Below are 15296 nucleotides of genomic sequence, written 5' to 3'. Positions count from 1 at the left end.
ACATATCACACTAACTTTGAAATTTGGAACACTTACAGAAAGTGAATCTAAGTGGTAATTGAGTCGTTGAAAGTAAGAAAATATGCTTACAACTCGTAGCGTAAAATTGCGGTACTATTAGCCGTTAGTTTGGTAGAGAACGAAAGAAAAAATTCACAAATAAATTTGCACCTCTTCTTTATTGGTATTACAAACAGATTCAGCTGTGTTAAATGTATTACCAGCAGTCATCGTCATGTCCCAATAATAATTGTAAGACATCTAAAATCATGATTGCTATCCCTTTCAGATATCAGCAAGTCTAGAAATATCGTTAATACAAATGAATCTGTTAAGAACGTAGAGAGAAGTGGGATTTCATCATGATAATCAAGTGTGAAAATCACAATCAATGCCTGATCTTGGTATTCAGTGACCTTATACTTGGTCTACATTGTAAAATACCTACTCTTAAGTCACTTTAAAGCGAGAAATGCCATACCGCAACACATAAGAATCCAAGTTCACTTCAACCGTATCCTCCACAAATTGGAAAGAGCCGTATAATCCGATGACCTACATATGAAATTATGATCGGAGCCTTATGTTGTGGGATGAGAATATGTAGGGTATTCATGGAGGTTTAAAAATGACCGTTGTTACTGGTTCATGTTCCGGTACCGTCGTACGCACTTTAAACTAGATCGAGAGATTGCCTGTACTTACTAATCTTAGTATCATATCACTATGAAGTTGCATTCTTTTTACCTCCAAACCGTAGGCTGCTGAAATCGAATTTAAAAGAACAACTGTGGCGAACTTGTTTTCGTGATCAGTTTTTTAACCAGATGTCGGTAACTTACCGAACATTTCGATCCTCTGCAGGTCTTGCCGATGCAGCAAGCGTTTCTCTTTTACGATCTGAAGGTAGCGGCCAAACATAAATTTCTCGGAGAAGATCCACAATCGCTATACCGGTTAATATACTATAGTTACAATGATATCTGAAGTACCGCAGCGAATGACGTGGTGGCTTCTCATAAAACGGTGGTTATTTTACTCACTCAATCATAATTCTTTTCAAAATGGTTTCTTAAGTCATTGAGAATTCATTAATCTAACATACAATTTTTGTAATACTTTGCCTGCGTTTACCCATTTTTTTTTTTTTTTGATTGACGAAAGATGTGCCTGACTGCTTTGATTTATAAATTACTCAGCAAATTTATTCACTTTCTAATCTTTCTATGAAACAATTTGTCAAAACGTAGAGCTCATGAATCTCAAACGGTTTTTGGTTATCGCCAATATACTAGCAGTTTGTCATACACTCCGCCTCCGTACAAATTCTGTATTTATGTGCAACTTATTCTAGCTTCTGAGAGTTTGACATAAATTGTACCCGCTATCTGACGAATTCCATGACATACCGATTGCACATGTCTGTTTATACGCGTCATATGGCCCAAGAGATAAGAAACTAAAATTTAAATTGATAGGCCAAATGACATACTTGAGCAGGTGTTCTAAACGTTGTTTTGAGACGTCGTAAAGCAACCAAAAAGATTTGTTCTAGACACATTTATATGAATTGATAGATAAAAATTAGGGACAATACCGTATTTTTCATCAAGAATCCTGCATTTTGTGTTCAGTAACTTCAGCATTCTCACTGTGAGCATGTGATATCTGCTTGTCTCACGGTCGACTAAGCACGCCTACCTACTTGTCAGCATCACACGATAATAAGCGGCTTTTGAAAAATTCTAATGACCGTTTTGATTACTGTAACTAATTTCTTTGGGCTTTGAATTGAAGTTCTTTCGTGGAAAACAATTTCTAATGAGTTTCTATACTATTTTATAATTTTTCACCAGACACTCGAGCTCATTGTTGTTGTAAATATATTGTCCATAAAACACGACTTGTCTGGTATTAATTTGTACTGACGTCTTGCGAAAATACTTACCTCCCAGGCCACTCAGCGTATATTGATAAATACACTTTTGAAATTGTTCCAATTCCCATTGTATAAGCTAAATAATTAATAAATTTGCGAAATATTCTGTTTGATTAAAATGTCTACGTATTGATCAATGTGCAGACATTCTATTGAATTAAAAATAATTTATGTCCTTTATTGCAGGTAGCTATCTGGAAACATTTTTATCCTACAGGAATATGCTGTTTCTGGGTACATAAGGCCCTCATTACCGCAATTTTTACCATGAAAACATGCCGTACCATGCAATTGCCACCATGCACGTAAGTAAAACTAATTACTGAGGCTCTGTTGAAAAAATTTTATTGTCTTAAGAGGAGGCTTTGGTGAAACTTTAATTATCGGTTGACAATTGTCTTATCAGATAGGCTTTACAACAATTTTGAGATTCTGGCAGAACAGACTTTGAACAAAATTTTTATTCTTTTGCAGTAAAAGTGTATACGCAAGGAATTTTTGACAGCGGTAGGTAGAACCTCAGTTTTACCGCAGGAGGCTTACAATGTTTTTTCAAAGCCTATACTACCATAAGTTAAAAATTGGGTCACAGATTTTCTTATACGTCTTTTTTAAATAAGTTGATAAATAAAAAATTATTTTTGGCAAAAATTTCACCGAAGTCCCCCATTAAATTTAAAATTACGATTGTATATCTAATATGGGGTTCTAGGACTGAACACCACTGGATTGATTCTCCCTGGACGAATTTCCCGGACAATATCCAAGCGAATGAATCCCCCCCCCAGTAATAATTGCCCCACTCAGAAATTCCTCCAGACATGATGCCCGGCAACATAGAATTTCCCCGGACATTCATTTTAATTTATTCATTTATTTCATCAGGTTTTTCGTACACTAAGTATATATATTAGTCTAATTTATTTATGTTAATTAATTTACTATTCAATATCCTGGAGATTTCAGCCAGGGATGATCTTCCAAGGAGATTTTAGGAAGGAGAGATCTTATTCGAAGTGATTTTAGCCGAGGGGAAAATTTTCCAGTTTGTGTTTCACGTTTGGCAAAAATATATTTTCATGGCAATGACACAGAAGTTAACCTAATAAAAAGCAAAATTTTCGATTTCAATCACATTTTAAAATGATTAAAAAATTTATTTCTCAGCCTTCTACCACCCCGCCTCAAGTTAAGTAGAAAAAAGAGTAATAGCTGTAAGAACATAAATTCAGATTACTGAAACCTAATTTAATTGCTCGATTACCACAAATTGATGGAAATTTTACAGAAATGAAGAGGTGACCAATTCTCAGCAAAGCAACTAGGCTTCCACAATTTCTCGATTTATGCAATAGTGATTTTTTTTCTCAAGTGTGCCAAATCCTAAGAATTGAAAGCGATCAATCAGACGAATTGTGCCATGCTCTAGGAATTCTGCTATCGGCTGACAGTCTTTTTATATCCAGGCAATTACCATTAATTGCCGATGATCGATAAACTCAGACAATTTTCATAAAGTCTGGATCTAAATTCACAATGCTACATATTTCCATAAGTACCAAAAATTAGCGTAATCAACCAGCGACCATTTGAGATGCATTGCTATATAATTGGCATTGCACGTTGCAAGATTTTTCTTGAGACTGAATGACAGCATGCATGTCCTTCCGCTATTGACGGACTGAAAGGTGTAATTTATCGAGCTAATACAGTCAATTCATTTTAGTTTTAATGATTGATAACGAACTTCATCCATCAATGGTGCTTTAGCTATAAATAACCATCTTCAAATAAGCAAGGTGCATCGGCTGTTACATTCTCTCATCAAATTATCATCAGTCACCGCGGATTTAAATAGCAATTTACTTTCTGAATCAATCAGGAGTCAACACTGTCCGCAATCGTATGCAGCACTGATTGCAGCAGACTTGAAATTTGAAAAAACTTATCCAGCATCAATGTCACAATACAGGAATACAATTTTATTATATGTGGTTGATTACACGGTCCGTTGTAGTCTCGGTTTCATCTCTCAGATTGACCTTGGAATTGCACTAGATATGCATCCTGGAAACATAAGCTCGCGTGCTCCCGATCTTCTATGCTCACGTATCTTGTTTCTGCGGAATTAGCGGTTCAAGAATGAGATTACTGATCGCCGAAGAAACGACGCTAGTTTCTGCCCCACCGAATCTCTAGAACGAATCTCTGCCGGGAAAACGGGCTTTCTTAAGATAGATTCAGATTGTCAGCGTTGGAAATTTAGCACGCGGACTCGTGCCAACAATTTGAATCGCTGATTAATTAGCAGGAAAAGCTGAATTACCGGTAAATAGAGCGGTTATTGCATGGCTCGCGTGTGCTTCGTTCAAAAACTATAACTTCACGCTTCTGCGAGTTTAATTCACTTGGAGAGGGTAGGTTCAACTTCCGTTGATGATAGAGAGCTGCTCTCACCGACATGCTAGTGTTCATTAAGCGCTTATAATTGATCTTGAAACTGCTCGCGTTGTGTCATGTCGTCCCTAAACAGTGTGAGTACATCAAATAGATGCAAAAATAACACACTGACATCACCAAAGTTAGTTAGTGACTGTATTTTTCTAAAGCAACGAAATTCAATGAAATCGCCGGAGGTTAGGTACCAAGGAAATAACAATTGCAACGTTTTGCTGCCTACAAGTTTTTGATCGAAATAACAATGCTGAGTCGTCGTTGATAAACGAATGCAAGCATGTTTTACAATACCTAAATATCTATTTGTTTTACAGACATCGTTTTGCCGGAGTAAAGAATCCATATGCTTTTTTAGAATTAATTGGAGTTTGCTCATGATATTCCTGTTGATTAACTTAGAAATAAATTTATGTCGATATCTTCCCACTAGTCTCGTAACGAGACAATCGCGGTTTTGTAAAATGGACTGACTACAAAAGAGATCAGGTGGGGTTCCGCACAAAGCGTTTCGAGTGAACATAGAAACTAAGGTGATCAGAGTCGCGGCAGTGCTCAATTAGGTTTTATCTGAAAGTTAGTTTTACGACGAACAACAGGGCCATGGGAAGGACTGAGAGTCTCTTGAATCGAAAGACAGATCGGCCCAGTTGTTGCGAGAAATATGAGCGCAAAGAGAGTCCGATGAGACGGTTGCGTTACCCTTCACTTGAAGGGGCCCGACGGCCTGACGGGGCCGGCGAGCCAGTGGCTGCCTTTGCAGCTACTGTCACTGACCATGCGAGACGGTGAAGGCCAAGCCTTGATATACATATCTATGTGCAACTAGATCAATTGTAAGTAGTGTAAGTACCCAGTTGCGTTTATTGACGAAATAAGAATGATCGCAAAAAGAACATAGCGTTCAGAAATAGGTGGTCAAGGAAACACGACCGAGGAACAAGGAAGACTGCTGAGCTGTACAACTATTGCACTTCTCTGTTTGCGTGGAAATCGTACACTTTCTCGCTCGCAACGGTTCGATGATCAGCCAAAATACACAAGAGAGGGCTTCCACGGAAACTGGGTTAATTTCAAGTATCATTAGGGTCATATACTCCCCTCATCTGTCTCCCATGAGCACTTTTCCAACCCAGACAATATATTTCGCAATTTATCACACTTTCCCGCTATTATCGTGCTTAACATATTCTTAACGTTTCGCGATAGCGAATAAACTAAGATTGAAAAATAGAGAGACGCTTGCCTTGCGCAGTAATTTGCACAAAAACTCGATCGCCGTTAAACATGTCTGAAGCAGTGAGAGGAAGTAAGATGATTTCGGAATGTCTTTCTCCACGTGATCTCATTCCTTGCTCTTCTGTGTTCTTCTCATTGTACGATAGACTTGGTCATATGTCAATATCAGCAATTACAACCGTGCAGATATACGTGGACCGGATCATTATTAGCCTTTTCCGAACTTGTAAGAAAGTGAGTTGTGGACCAAGGGATTGGACGCAAATGAAACAGTATTTCGGTCAGTGGAAAAATGTGGAATTAGGAGAAAATTGGAACAGTCACCTTATTGTTACCGATTTCACTAAACCTTGACAATGAGAGTATCGCTACAGCCTGTTAGTTGGCAGCGCGCTATGTTATTCGTATGGCAAGTCACCCGTCAAAAGTTTTGTCGCTATTCGTCGCTATTCCTACTTTTTATTCGACACCTTCCAAAGCGATGATGCTATTTTCAATGCCCGGTTTCGTCATTCATAATTCAAAAAAGGACGAAAGAAAATTCTCGGTATCGTATCCCGTTACGATTTACAGGGAGGCAAAACAAGAAAGCAATAAATTTATGCTTGTGTTTCACGGAAATGCGGACATTGCTTTTGCACTAATTAATTATGGAATGCGTTTCATCGTCAACGCGTCTCGAATCACATGGGCAACGGGCCATAGTTTCCTCTTTCACTTGGCATCGCCGACTTAGCTTGCCTGGTATCGTCAAAGGCGCAATTGAAGGGAATCCGCTTGTGGAAGGCTGCAGCGCCTGTTTCGAATCAGACAATACTTGTTCGAGCACTTGAAAGAGTTCTCTTTGTTTCGTTTGTTTTCATTTTCTTTTTACGCGTCACGTTTTTTGTAATTTTGACTCAGATTTGAATTCTCCGCTCTATTTGACGCCCCACTATCGCGTCCTACGCCTCGGTACGGCGTGGCTAAGAAGAGAGTTGCAAGAGTGGTGCTCTGCTCTAGAGAATGTATGAACGGACAAAAGCGAGAAAAAAGACAGTCAGTCTTGCTATATATACTGGCAAGTACTCGGCTGTATATTCAGTGCACTCTACGCATCTCATCCGATCATAACCATTCATCATTTAATACCGATCCCAATCCGGTGATATCATTAATAGTAAATATATCGAGTTTTCACGATGAAGTGGTTAGTTGTGGTTTCGCTCCTGGCACTCCTTGGTGCTTCGTACGCGGAAATTGAGCAGCGTACGGCCAGACAATCGGTCGAGGAATCTCCGGAAACCCTATCTTCCTCCCTGAACAAGGACTGCAACAAATCCTACAGTGCAACGTGCTTGAAACTGGACGTGGTATCTTTCGTGGACAAGTTATCAGAGACCAAGGACCTTGGAATACTTCCAGGGGTCTCTCTGGTCAAAGAGACTAATTCCAAGGATGTTCCGGCCTCGGAAGTCGTCGCAAATCTTGCAAGGGACTTTCCGAATGACGTCGACAAGAGACTTGACGCGTTTCTAGTTCACAAGGTCGGAAGCTACCTCAACAGTCATGCGATCTCGATCAAACTATTCGACCCCAGGACCTTCGAAGCTGCTCGCAGTTTTAATGAAGAAGCTCTTAGTCAGCTGGGCTTCGGCGGAAATCAGAACGTAGAAACAGGTATGAGTTGCAAACACAGTCATGTTCATGAATCGCCTTCCACTTTTCGCAACTGATTTCAACGGTATCATTTTTCTATTGCAGGTCGTAAAAAGGACAAGGGTGGCATGGGCGGCCTGATGGCCGGTCTTCTCATGATGAAGGGAACCCTTGGTGCGGTTGGATTCGGCGCTCTGGCTCTGCTCGCTGGTAAGGCCTTGATGACGGGTCTCATGGCACTTATGCTGTCAGCAATCGTTGGTCTCAAATCACTTGCTGGCGGTGGCGAGAAGAAGACGACATACGAAATCGTTAGCAAGCCCGTATATTCGTCAGCACATACTCACAGCTCTGAGGAACACCATGGCCATGGTTACGGACACTCCGGATACGGACGCTCTCTCGATACCGTTCATGACTCCCTGCAGGACGCCGTGTTGAAGTACGGAAATGTCAGGGATCGTCGATCGATTCAGAACTAATTGCGAAAAGAATGCTCAATGACCAAAAATAGTTTAAGATACCCCGTTATTTATGTATAATTGTAGTGTTATTTATTACAGAGGACTCTCTGCCTACGGTAATAATAATTGTTGTATAGATTTGTGATCGTTATCACCATGTTATAAATACATATTAATAGTTTTGTTACGATAATTCATTTTTGTACACTATTTTACTAATAAAATCCTCATCTATTCTTTCCTATTTGGCGAACTTACGAGAATACTCTCACGGAAACAACTACAATGCGGTATCATGGGCTGATGACATGCTAGCCTGCTATTGTGCGCGAATCGTTCTAGGCGAATGACGTTTAATAATATATTAACCATAGCGGCGCCGTTGTACGCAATGTTTTTGCAAGGTCATATAATTTAGTAACCACCAACGCTAACTGCGCACGAAACCGTTGCCCGTTTGTACGAAGTACGGCTCACTTAGAGGAAGCAAATGACAATCGTGACAATAACGAGGGAAAAAATCAAGGAGGATGCCCGAATGACATAAATCCCATTGTATATAAATGGTCATGAAATACGTAAAGATCGCTAGTGACACCGTGACATTGAAGCAGCTCCAGTCGCCCGCAAGTCACCGGAAAACAACATGAAAATTCTCTTCCTTACCGCGTGTCTTTTCTTCGTTGACGGTGTTGTGTTTGGCCGAATTACGGGAAACGAAATACAATCGTTGGATTATGAGCCAGATATTGAACCCTATGATTCACCGATACCCACGGAAAGACCGATATTCAAATACCAGAAGAACGGCATCAAGCTGGACCTGAAAATCGTTCCGTTTCGCAATCATACCGACCGAGAGGACGATTTTCCCAGCTTTCCCGCCAAAGACATCGGTATCTGCGTTTTGGACCTATCTTTGAATTGTGTTCAGCAGAGATTTCATAACTTCTTGGACCAAATTCGACGTCTGAAGGAGATCACGTTGCTTGGGAATTGGGTAAAACTTGTTCGAACTAAGGAGGTTGCGGAAGAAATTGGGGAGAGCAGATCGTTCGATCTCAACCATGAGATGAGTGACGTTATTAGCCAGGATATCGATTCTTTTTTTGACGTCTTTGCCTTACGGATCAATCTACCGAGCATCCAGGGAAATAAGAAGAAAAACCAGATTGATGTGATGTTCGATGAGACTGGTTTGGTCGAAGGTACGTAAACTACAGCTGACACATATAGTACATACTAGTCATGAAGGGAACTAATTAGGTTTTAGTAAATGAAAAATCGCGTAAGGATGATTAAAGACGTGTATAACTTATTGTACGATTACTTTTTTGAAATGTCACGTGCTGGGTGTTGTACGCTACTCAAATATCCAAAAATATTATTGACTTCACGCGACCAGGTCGAGGAAAAGCTGGCAAAGGGGGTAAGGGTGGCGGTGGTAAATGCAAGAAGATGATGATGATGATGCTGATGATGATGAAGATGAAAATGATGGGTATGAATTTAGCTCTTCAATGACATTATCAATCTTCAATTTGAACCAAAGTATAACAATTCATATCGTACAGGGATGATGGGTATGACGGCAATGAAAAGTATGATGATGGCTGGAATGTCATTGATGATTTCAAAATGGATGCTAATTCAGAAGCTGATGGACTTGAAAAAGGGCGGTGCTGGTGGGGGCAGCGGTGGTGGTCCATGGCAGGGAGGAGGAGGGGGAGGTGGAGGTGGTAAGTTTACTAAAAAAACGAAAATTTAATGTCACGTTGTTTTCACTTCCCGAAAGTGTCATGTCACATGATCAGACAATAATTCACTGCCAGCGGAAACCCGGTTTGTCATCTTCGTCAAACTAATTAGGTTCGACGAAATTCAAGATAATCCTAACGCACATTATGTGCATAAGTAAAATATGAATAACTTTGAAGCGATTTGAGTCCTTCGGCAAAGTCACATAATTAAATCTTTGTTAACCCAGTGACCTACTGTCCCTCGATATTCAGTTACCAAGCTATATAATTAGTTTTTTATCGGCACAACTGCCCGCCGTCCCTTGACATTGTCAATGCTCACCGCATTCTCCTACCTCAGCGATGGCTGTATATAAATACTGTCCTCGAACTGCCTTTCACGGCTTCAAGAACAACCACCTTACCGACATTCGATGAAACAGTTCTCTTTAATTCATTGTTTACTTTCTCCCAGGAGGCAGCGCCCCGCTAAAGGAGATCGTTCTACTAACAAAATCCGCGGGTGGCAGCGGCGGCGGCGCAGCTCCGATGGACAGTTATGGTGCCCCTCCACCGTCGAGTGGCTATGGAGCACCAGCTGGAGGCTGGGATAGTGGGGGTAGCGGTGGATCAGGAGGATGGGGTCGTAGTCTCGACGCCTATCCATCTACCTCAAATTCCGATTCGCAAATAGAGCTACCAGGAGTCACTAAAGCGAGTGGCGTACCTGCAGCTACGGTCGATAAGCCAGATTCTGATAACACGAATCACCAGAAGACGCAAAGAACCGACGTGCAAGTTCCCGTGTATCAAATCGTTAGTCCCATCTACAGGCCCGACGTTGGTAACGGTTCAGCAGAGGTAACATTGGAAAGTCAGTCGACGTCTCGCAAAACGGAAAAAAATAAAACCATAACGGATCCATTGCAACAGAGCAAATTTATTACCATGCGGTCGAGTTACCGCGTTGCTCCCATCAAGAACACCCGCAATGCCTTGCTCGAGGACAGCGTTTCGAATCCTGTGTACGCTGATGAGTGGAAGAAATTTGAACTTGCTAAACGATGGACGGCTAATCAGCAATATCCCGTGGGAACGGGTCAAGTGGAACGTCCCGGTCAAGATTCGTTCGACATCAACTACGAGTACCCACGGAATCATCAGGCTTACGGAAGGCTCATGAAGGATGGAAATATTGTACCCTACGGCTTCTGATATTCCCAGTTTTCAATGGTTGCAATTCATTATGTGTTCATGTGTCACCTATTTATTTACATGATTATTCAGTTATTTTTTCATTTACTTATGTGCTCATATTATTTATCTTTGTGGAATATATCGTCTTAGTATGTGATACACACACTAAAACCTATAATATTATAGCCTACTATGTTTCCGAAATTCTGTTTTTTGTAAGGTACGCTGTAAGCAAAAAGAATGTTGACAATATTGTTTTGATTAATCGCATAAGCTGTGTGAACGTCATTCTTTGTTTCCAGAATATTCATTCTTTCGGGTCGTATAAATTCGAATGCACGGATTAATTAAAGAGGACAAAAATTCTATTACTAAAAGTCTCATAATTTCTGTTTACGAATTTGGAGGGAGACTTCATTGAAATTTTCAAAATTGTTACTTGTACCGGTTGTTATCTATCAGAAGAAATATTCCGTTAACACAAGAGAAGAAAAAGAAAACTTATTATTATTAAGGATATAGGGTTCTAACGAGAAATAAAATTATTTAGGCATGAAATCGATGGATGTAAGCCTGATCAAATTTTGTTTTAATTCTAGTTAGAGTGAAATTCCTTCTTTTTCAGTCAACTATGTATATTTTCCTTTCTTATGTTGAATAAATAAATGACTCATAGGTGTATATATATTTGTTAAGATGAAATTGGAAATATCAATTATTTTCAAGAGCATCGTTTACGTGATTGAAATACGGATGATTATATATAAGTGTTCTTTTCAATTTTAATCGACAATTTTTTGTGACTAGTCTTTCTTAACGTAATAACAGTTTCATTTCCCTTTTTTTCTGACCCAGCCTATACCTTCTTTTGTTATTATTGAAAGAGGTGCTGGAGTTCTTTGGTAGAAAAGCAAGCTGACTTTTTGGTGACAATTTTGTCAGACCGTTGTACCACGTTTTCATTACATAAATTTGATCGTCGTAGATGTTTTTTTCCCTTTATAATTATACATATACGTATTAAAACTGATATGTTCTTATTAATGATTTCAGACAAAATGTGACTAGTCTTTGTTTAAGAAAGAATATCGATTGTAAAACTAGATATGTGTAAAAAGTTTGAAAATGTGGAACACGAGGTACGAAATACTCGTATATGTTAACGCTTCCGCGTGTTCTCGCAGAAATGGAAACCGGCGAAACTTGTTCGTCAACGCACACTACTTGTATTCAATTACTTTTCTCATTTTTATTCTAATAGCAGGCCGGCTGTTTGAACTGTTACATACTGGAACTCGTATAAAAAAAATCCTTTCACCACTTTTTAGGTTATGATATCATATGTAATGGAACAAAGTTTCAATCTCATGCGATGAGGGTGTATGCGTAAGGAATTTTTCGCACCGGTGAGCAGAATCTTTTTCGAAAGGTTCCTTGTGCATACATTTTCATCTCAGGAGGTTAAAACAATTTTTCAATACATTTAATACCATAACCTAAAAATTCGTGAAAGGATTTTTCATACGACTTTTTTGAATCGTGTAAGAATTAAATAATCGATTTTTGTTCGAAATTTCACCGAAGCCATCTCTAGAGGGCGTATTTTAGTATACACTGAGAAAAATTTCATTTGTCATAGCAACTGGAAAAATTCAGTAAAACAGGTATCGTTAAAAAAACGGTTTGAATATTGTTGGGATTACGAACAACGAGGTACGCGTAACCATTTTGCGCTATTGTCGATCCTTTTTTGGTAATTGCAATGCAAAATCAGTTTCTTCGGTTTACTGTACTTTTTTAATTAAGTAAGGCTTTACGTCACTTTATTATTGCACAAGAATTAAAATTTCGCCACAGTTACAAGAAAATATAGTAACAGTGATCGTAATGAGAAAGAATTATAGTAACAGATACTAGACTTTCTGGTAACATTTGAAGGAATTTTATTGACCTTTGTAGCGAACAGGATAGAGTGGTACTTTTGGGTGTGAAGGTCGATGTAGAAAAAACTTTTATTTATAAAAACCAAAACGTTTCGGCCGGGCATGGCCAGCCATCCTCAGTTGTGTTTTTATCTTCTATCGGGTGTCAAGATGTTATTCGAAAGCGTCCCGGTGGAGAAGTGATTCACTTCTCAACATTTTTTTTTCTTCTTAATTATGCCAATAAAAAAAATTACAAAAGGGGAAAATGGTTCCGAAAAATCTGAAAAACTTTTCAAAAATCCCATGCGAAATATAAAAATGTTTCAACAACCATCCATAGTAAAATGACTTTCGCTTCTAATTTTTTTAACGTTTTTTTTTTGGAAAAAGCCTAACAACAGTGAGAAGGAAAAATTGGCCCATCCCGGGTCGAAGCTTAAAATTTGTGATATTTGACGCAGTATCTTCCAGAATTTTTTCAAATTTTTAATTTTGGTCCGTCGATAAAATCGTTTCTAAAAATTGTCGAAAATTCAAATTGAGTCGAAAAAAAATACAGAGTACCTTTCAAAATGAGAACAATCATAGAAAAAATCACGCGCCAAATTTGAGAGATCAAGGGTAAAACCCAGGTTGAATTGGCGTGGAATGCCCCATATGATTTCAATACTTATTAACTGTTTGTGTAATATGACATTTCTTACACTCTGTCATTTGTACTTCAATTCACCTTATTCATCCTAGATATCATAATTTCTGATTTTGTCTGTGATTTTTCAAATTATTTTTCATATTGTTTCTTTTTAGCTGTAAAACATTTTTATAGTTGATTTCGTGTTTTCTAAACTAAATACTCTTTTCAAATTATGAATTATTTAGTCTTCGAACATCTTACCATTTGATGTCTGGATTTTGAATGATTAAATTATTCACAATTAGAAAGTGATTGGTTAAATAAAATTTGCAAAAAATCAGACAGATATTTTAGAGCTAATAGGGAGCAATACAAAAAATCATAGCTTGAATCAAATGTTATGGCGTCTGATACTCCGATGACTAAATTTCAACATCTTCATTTTTTTTCTATCCTCACCTATTATTGTAAAAAATTTTTTAAAAATTACTAATTCCACTTTTTCATTATAAGAATTAATACTTTCTAGTCTTTATACCAAATTTTCTTATCTGTTCATTTCATTTCCAATTTTTGAAAATAAAATATATTTGTCCTTGTATATCTGATGAATTGTTTTCGGACATACCTCGTTACGCTTAATTATATTGTTAATATACGGTTGATTATTGTTAATATACAGTCGATCCCCAATTATCAGAAGTGATAAATGCTATACTATTATATCTAGTAACACTTTCAAATCAAACAATTGAACTAAATCTCCTGAAACTGTCAAACTACACTTTAAAATCGAACTATTTATCTATTCTGAAGCTATCAATTTATTTTTTCACCGTCGTCGTGATCATTATTTTTACTCAATGTCATCTCAATTCATCATGAATGATATGTTTTACATCATCATGTGATCAACGCAAACAAATTTCATCGTCATTCGGTATACAAATATGAACTCATCTGAAACCTGGTAATAACCGACAGCACAAATCACTTATGTTTCTATCAGCTTCTTCACGTGATTTTGAAATTATTGTCCAATATATGTTTATCATTAATTTATTATTGTTAGTAAAAAATTCGACAAATTCTTTTCCGTTATAATTACCAACTCCAGCACACGTAAATTACGTGCATAGAAACTTCTTCGCGTGATTCACATAATGACGGATTGATAATTTTCGAACAGAGATGAAAATAACCAAGATCGATGATCCGGTCCAATCAGGATAAAATGTCAGACACGAAGTCGGCGAATGATTGGCAACATTTCTTGAAAAAAACTTCATCTCCATCTACTTTTTAATTATAGATGAATAGATGGATGGATGAATGTAGATAAAATAAATAAAAAATTTTCATCTGTATAACTTAATTTAAGGGTATTCTCTGTGCTTATACACATGCAGAAATTGATTCCGCGACAGCTAATTATTCTCCATTTCCAAAGTAACTGGCTGGAGAGAAAAATTAGCTGTGGAGGAATCGATTTCCGCACGTTTACACAGGTGTCACTCAACGTGACATAACCCACAGTAAATAATGAAATGCAAACAAGCTGTAAAAATTGGTCGAATTGTTAACATGAATGGCCCGTCATACCTCGATTGAACACAAACTGTAAAATTCTGTAGCATAATTGCACGATATTATCCATACCAATGAGCTATGCAAATTGCCATCTGTAAAAAATACCTTCACAATAAGCTTTCTCGGTTAAACAAATTGCCCTATCAGTCATCAGGTCAAAATTGTAAGATATTATTCACGTTGATCGTGTCTAAAAACGTGTTAACAATGAATTCTTTTAGTCTCCAAATTCTATCAGTTTCCAAATTGATTCGACCTCACGAAGTGATATCGACTGCAACCACAGCACAGCCATCAAATCGATGCGCGAGTAAAATAAATAAATAAAATATTATCCAGCCAATGGGTAAGCGAAGAACAGATATTCAGCCTATCAGCTAAGAATGACCGAAAAAAATCATTGGATATTTTCTATCGATTAATCGACCGACTCGATTATTTTTCTTCACAATCGTTTTTTTTTTTTCACTCGCATGA

At 38.0% G+C, this 15296-nt stretch overlaps 2 protein-coding genes across 2 annotated transcripts; both read left to right on the top strand.

Annotated features, from left to right (window-relative positions):
- Positions 1–6722: 6722 nt before the first annotated feature.
- LOC107228197 lies at positions 6723–7927 on the top strand. The gene is made up of 2 exons (XM_015669575.2): positions 6723–7291; positions 7376–7927. Exons 1-2 carry the CDS (start codon positions 6814–6816, stop codon positions 7750–7752), a joined length of 855 nt encoding a protein of 284 aa, XP_015525061.1. The 5' UTR covers positions 6723–6813; the 3' UTR covers positions 7753–7927.
- Positions 7928–8282: 355 nt separating this feature from the next.
- Positions 8283–11345, top strand: LOC124293296. The gene is made up of 4 exons (XM_046733624.1): positions 8283–8942; positions 9140–9235; positions 9309–9473; positions 9949–11345. The coding sequence occupies exons 1-4, from the start codon at positions 8381–8383 to the stop codon at positions 10686–10688; spliced, it is 1563 nt and encodes a 520-aa protein (XP_046589580.1). The 5' UTR covers positions 8283–8380; the 3' UTR covers positions 10689–11345.
- Positions 11346–15296: the final 3951 nt, after the last annotated feature.

The sequence above is a fragment of the Neodiprion lecontei genome, chromosome 1 (assembly GCF_021901455.1).
Source record: "Neodiprion lecontei isolate iyNeoLeco1 chromosome 1, iyNeoLeco1.1, whole genome shotgun sequence".
Taxonomy (NCBI): Eukaryota; Metazoa; Arthropoda; class Insecta; order Hymenoptera; family Diprionidae; genus Neodiprion; species Neodiprion lecontei.
This window is presented reverse-complemented; position numbering and strand designations above follow the sequence as displayed.

What these genes read in the sequence shown, in the direction of transcription:
- LOC107228197 (XM_015669575.2), top strand. Translation starts at nt 6,814, where the DNA reads ATGAAGTGGTTAGTTGTGGTTTCGCTCCTGGCACTCCTTGGTGCTTCG. An exon ending in AAATCAGAACGTAGAAACAG is followed by an intron (nt 7,292 to 7,375) that starts GTATGAGTTGCA and finishes TTTCTATTGCAG; the next exon opens with GTCGTAAAAAGGACAAGGGT.
- LOC124293296 (XM_046733624.1), top strand. Translation starts at nt 8,381, where the DNA reads ATGAAAATTCTCTTCCTTACCGCGTGTCTTTTCTTCGTTGACGGTGTT. An exon ending in GATGAAGATGAAAATGATGG is followed by an intron (nt 9,236 to 9,308) that starts GTATGAATTTAG and finishes CATATCGTACAG; the next exon opens with GGATGATGGGTATGACGGCA. An exon ending in AGGAGGGGGAGGTGGAGGTG is followed by an intron (nt 9,474 to 9,948) that starts GTAAGTTTACTA and finishes ACTTTCTCCCAG; the next exon opens with GAGGCAGCGCCCCGCTAAAG.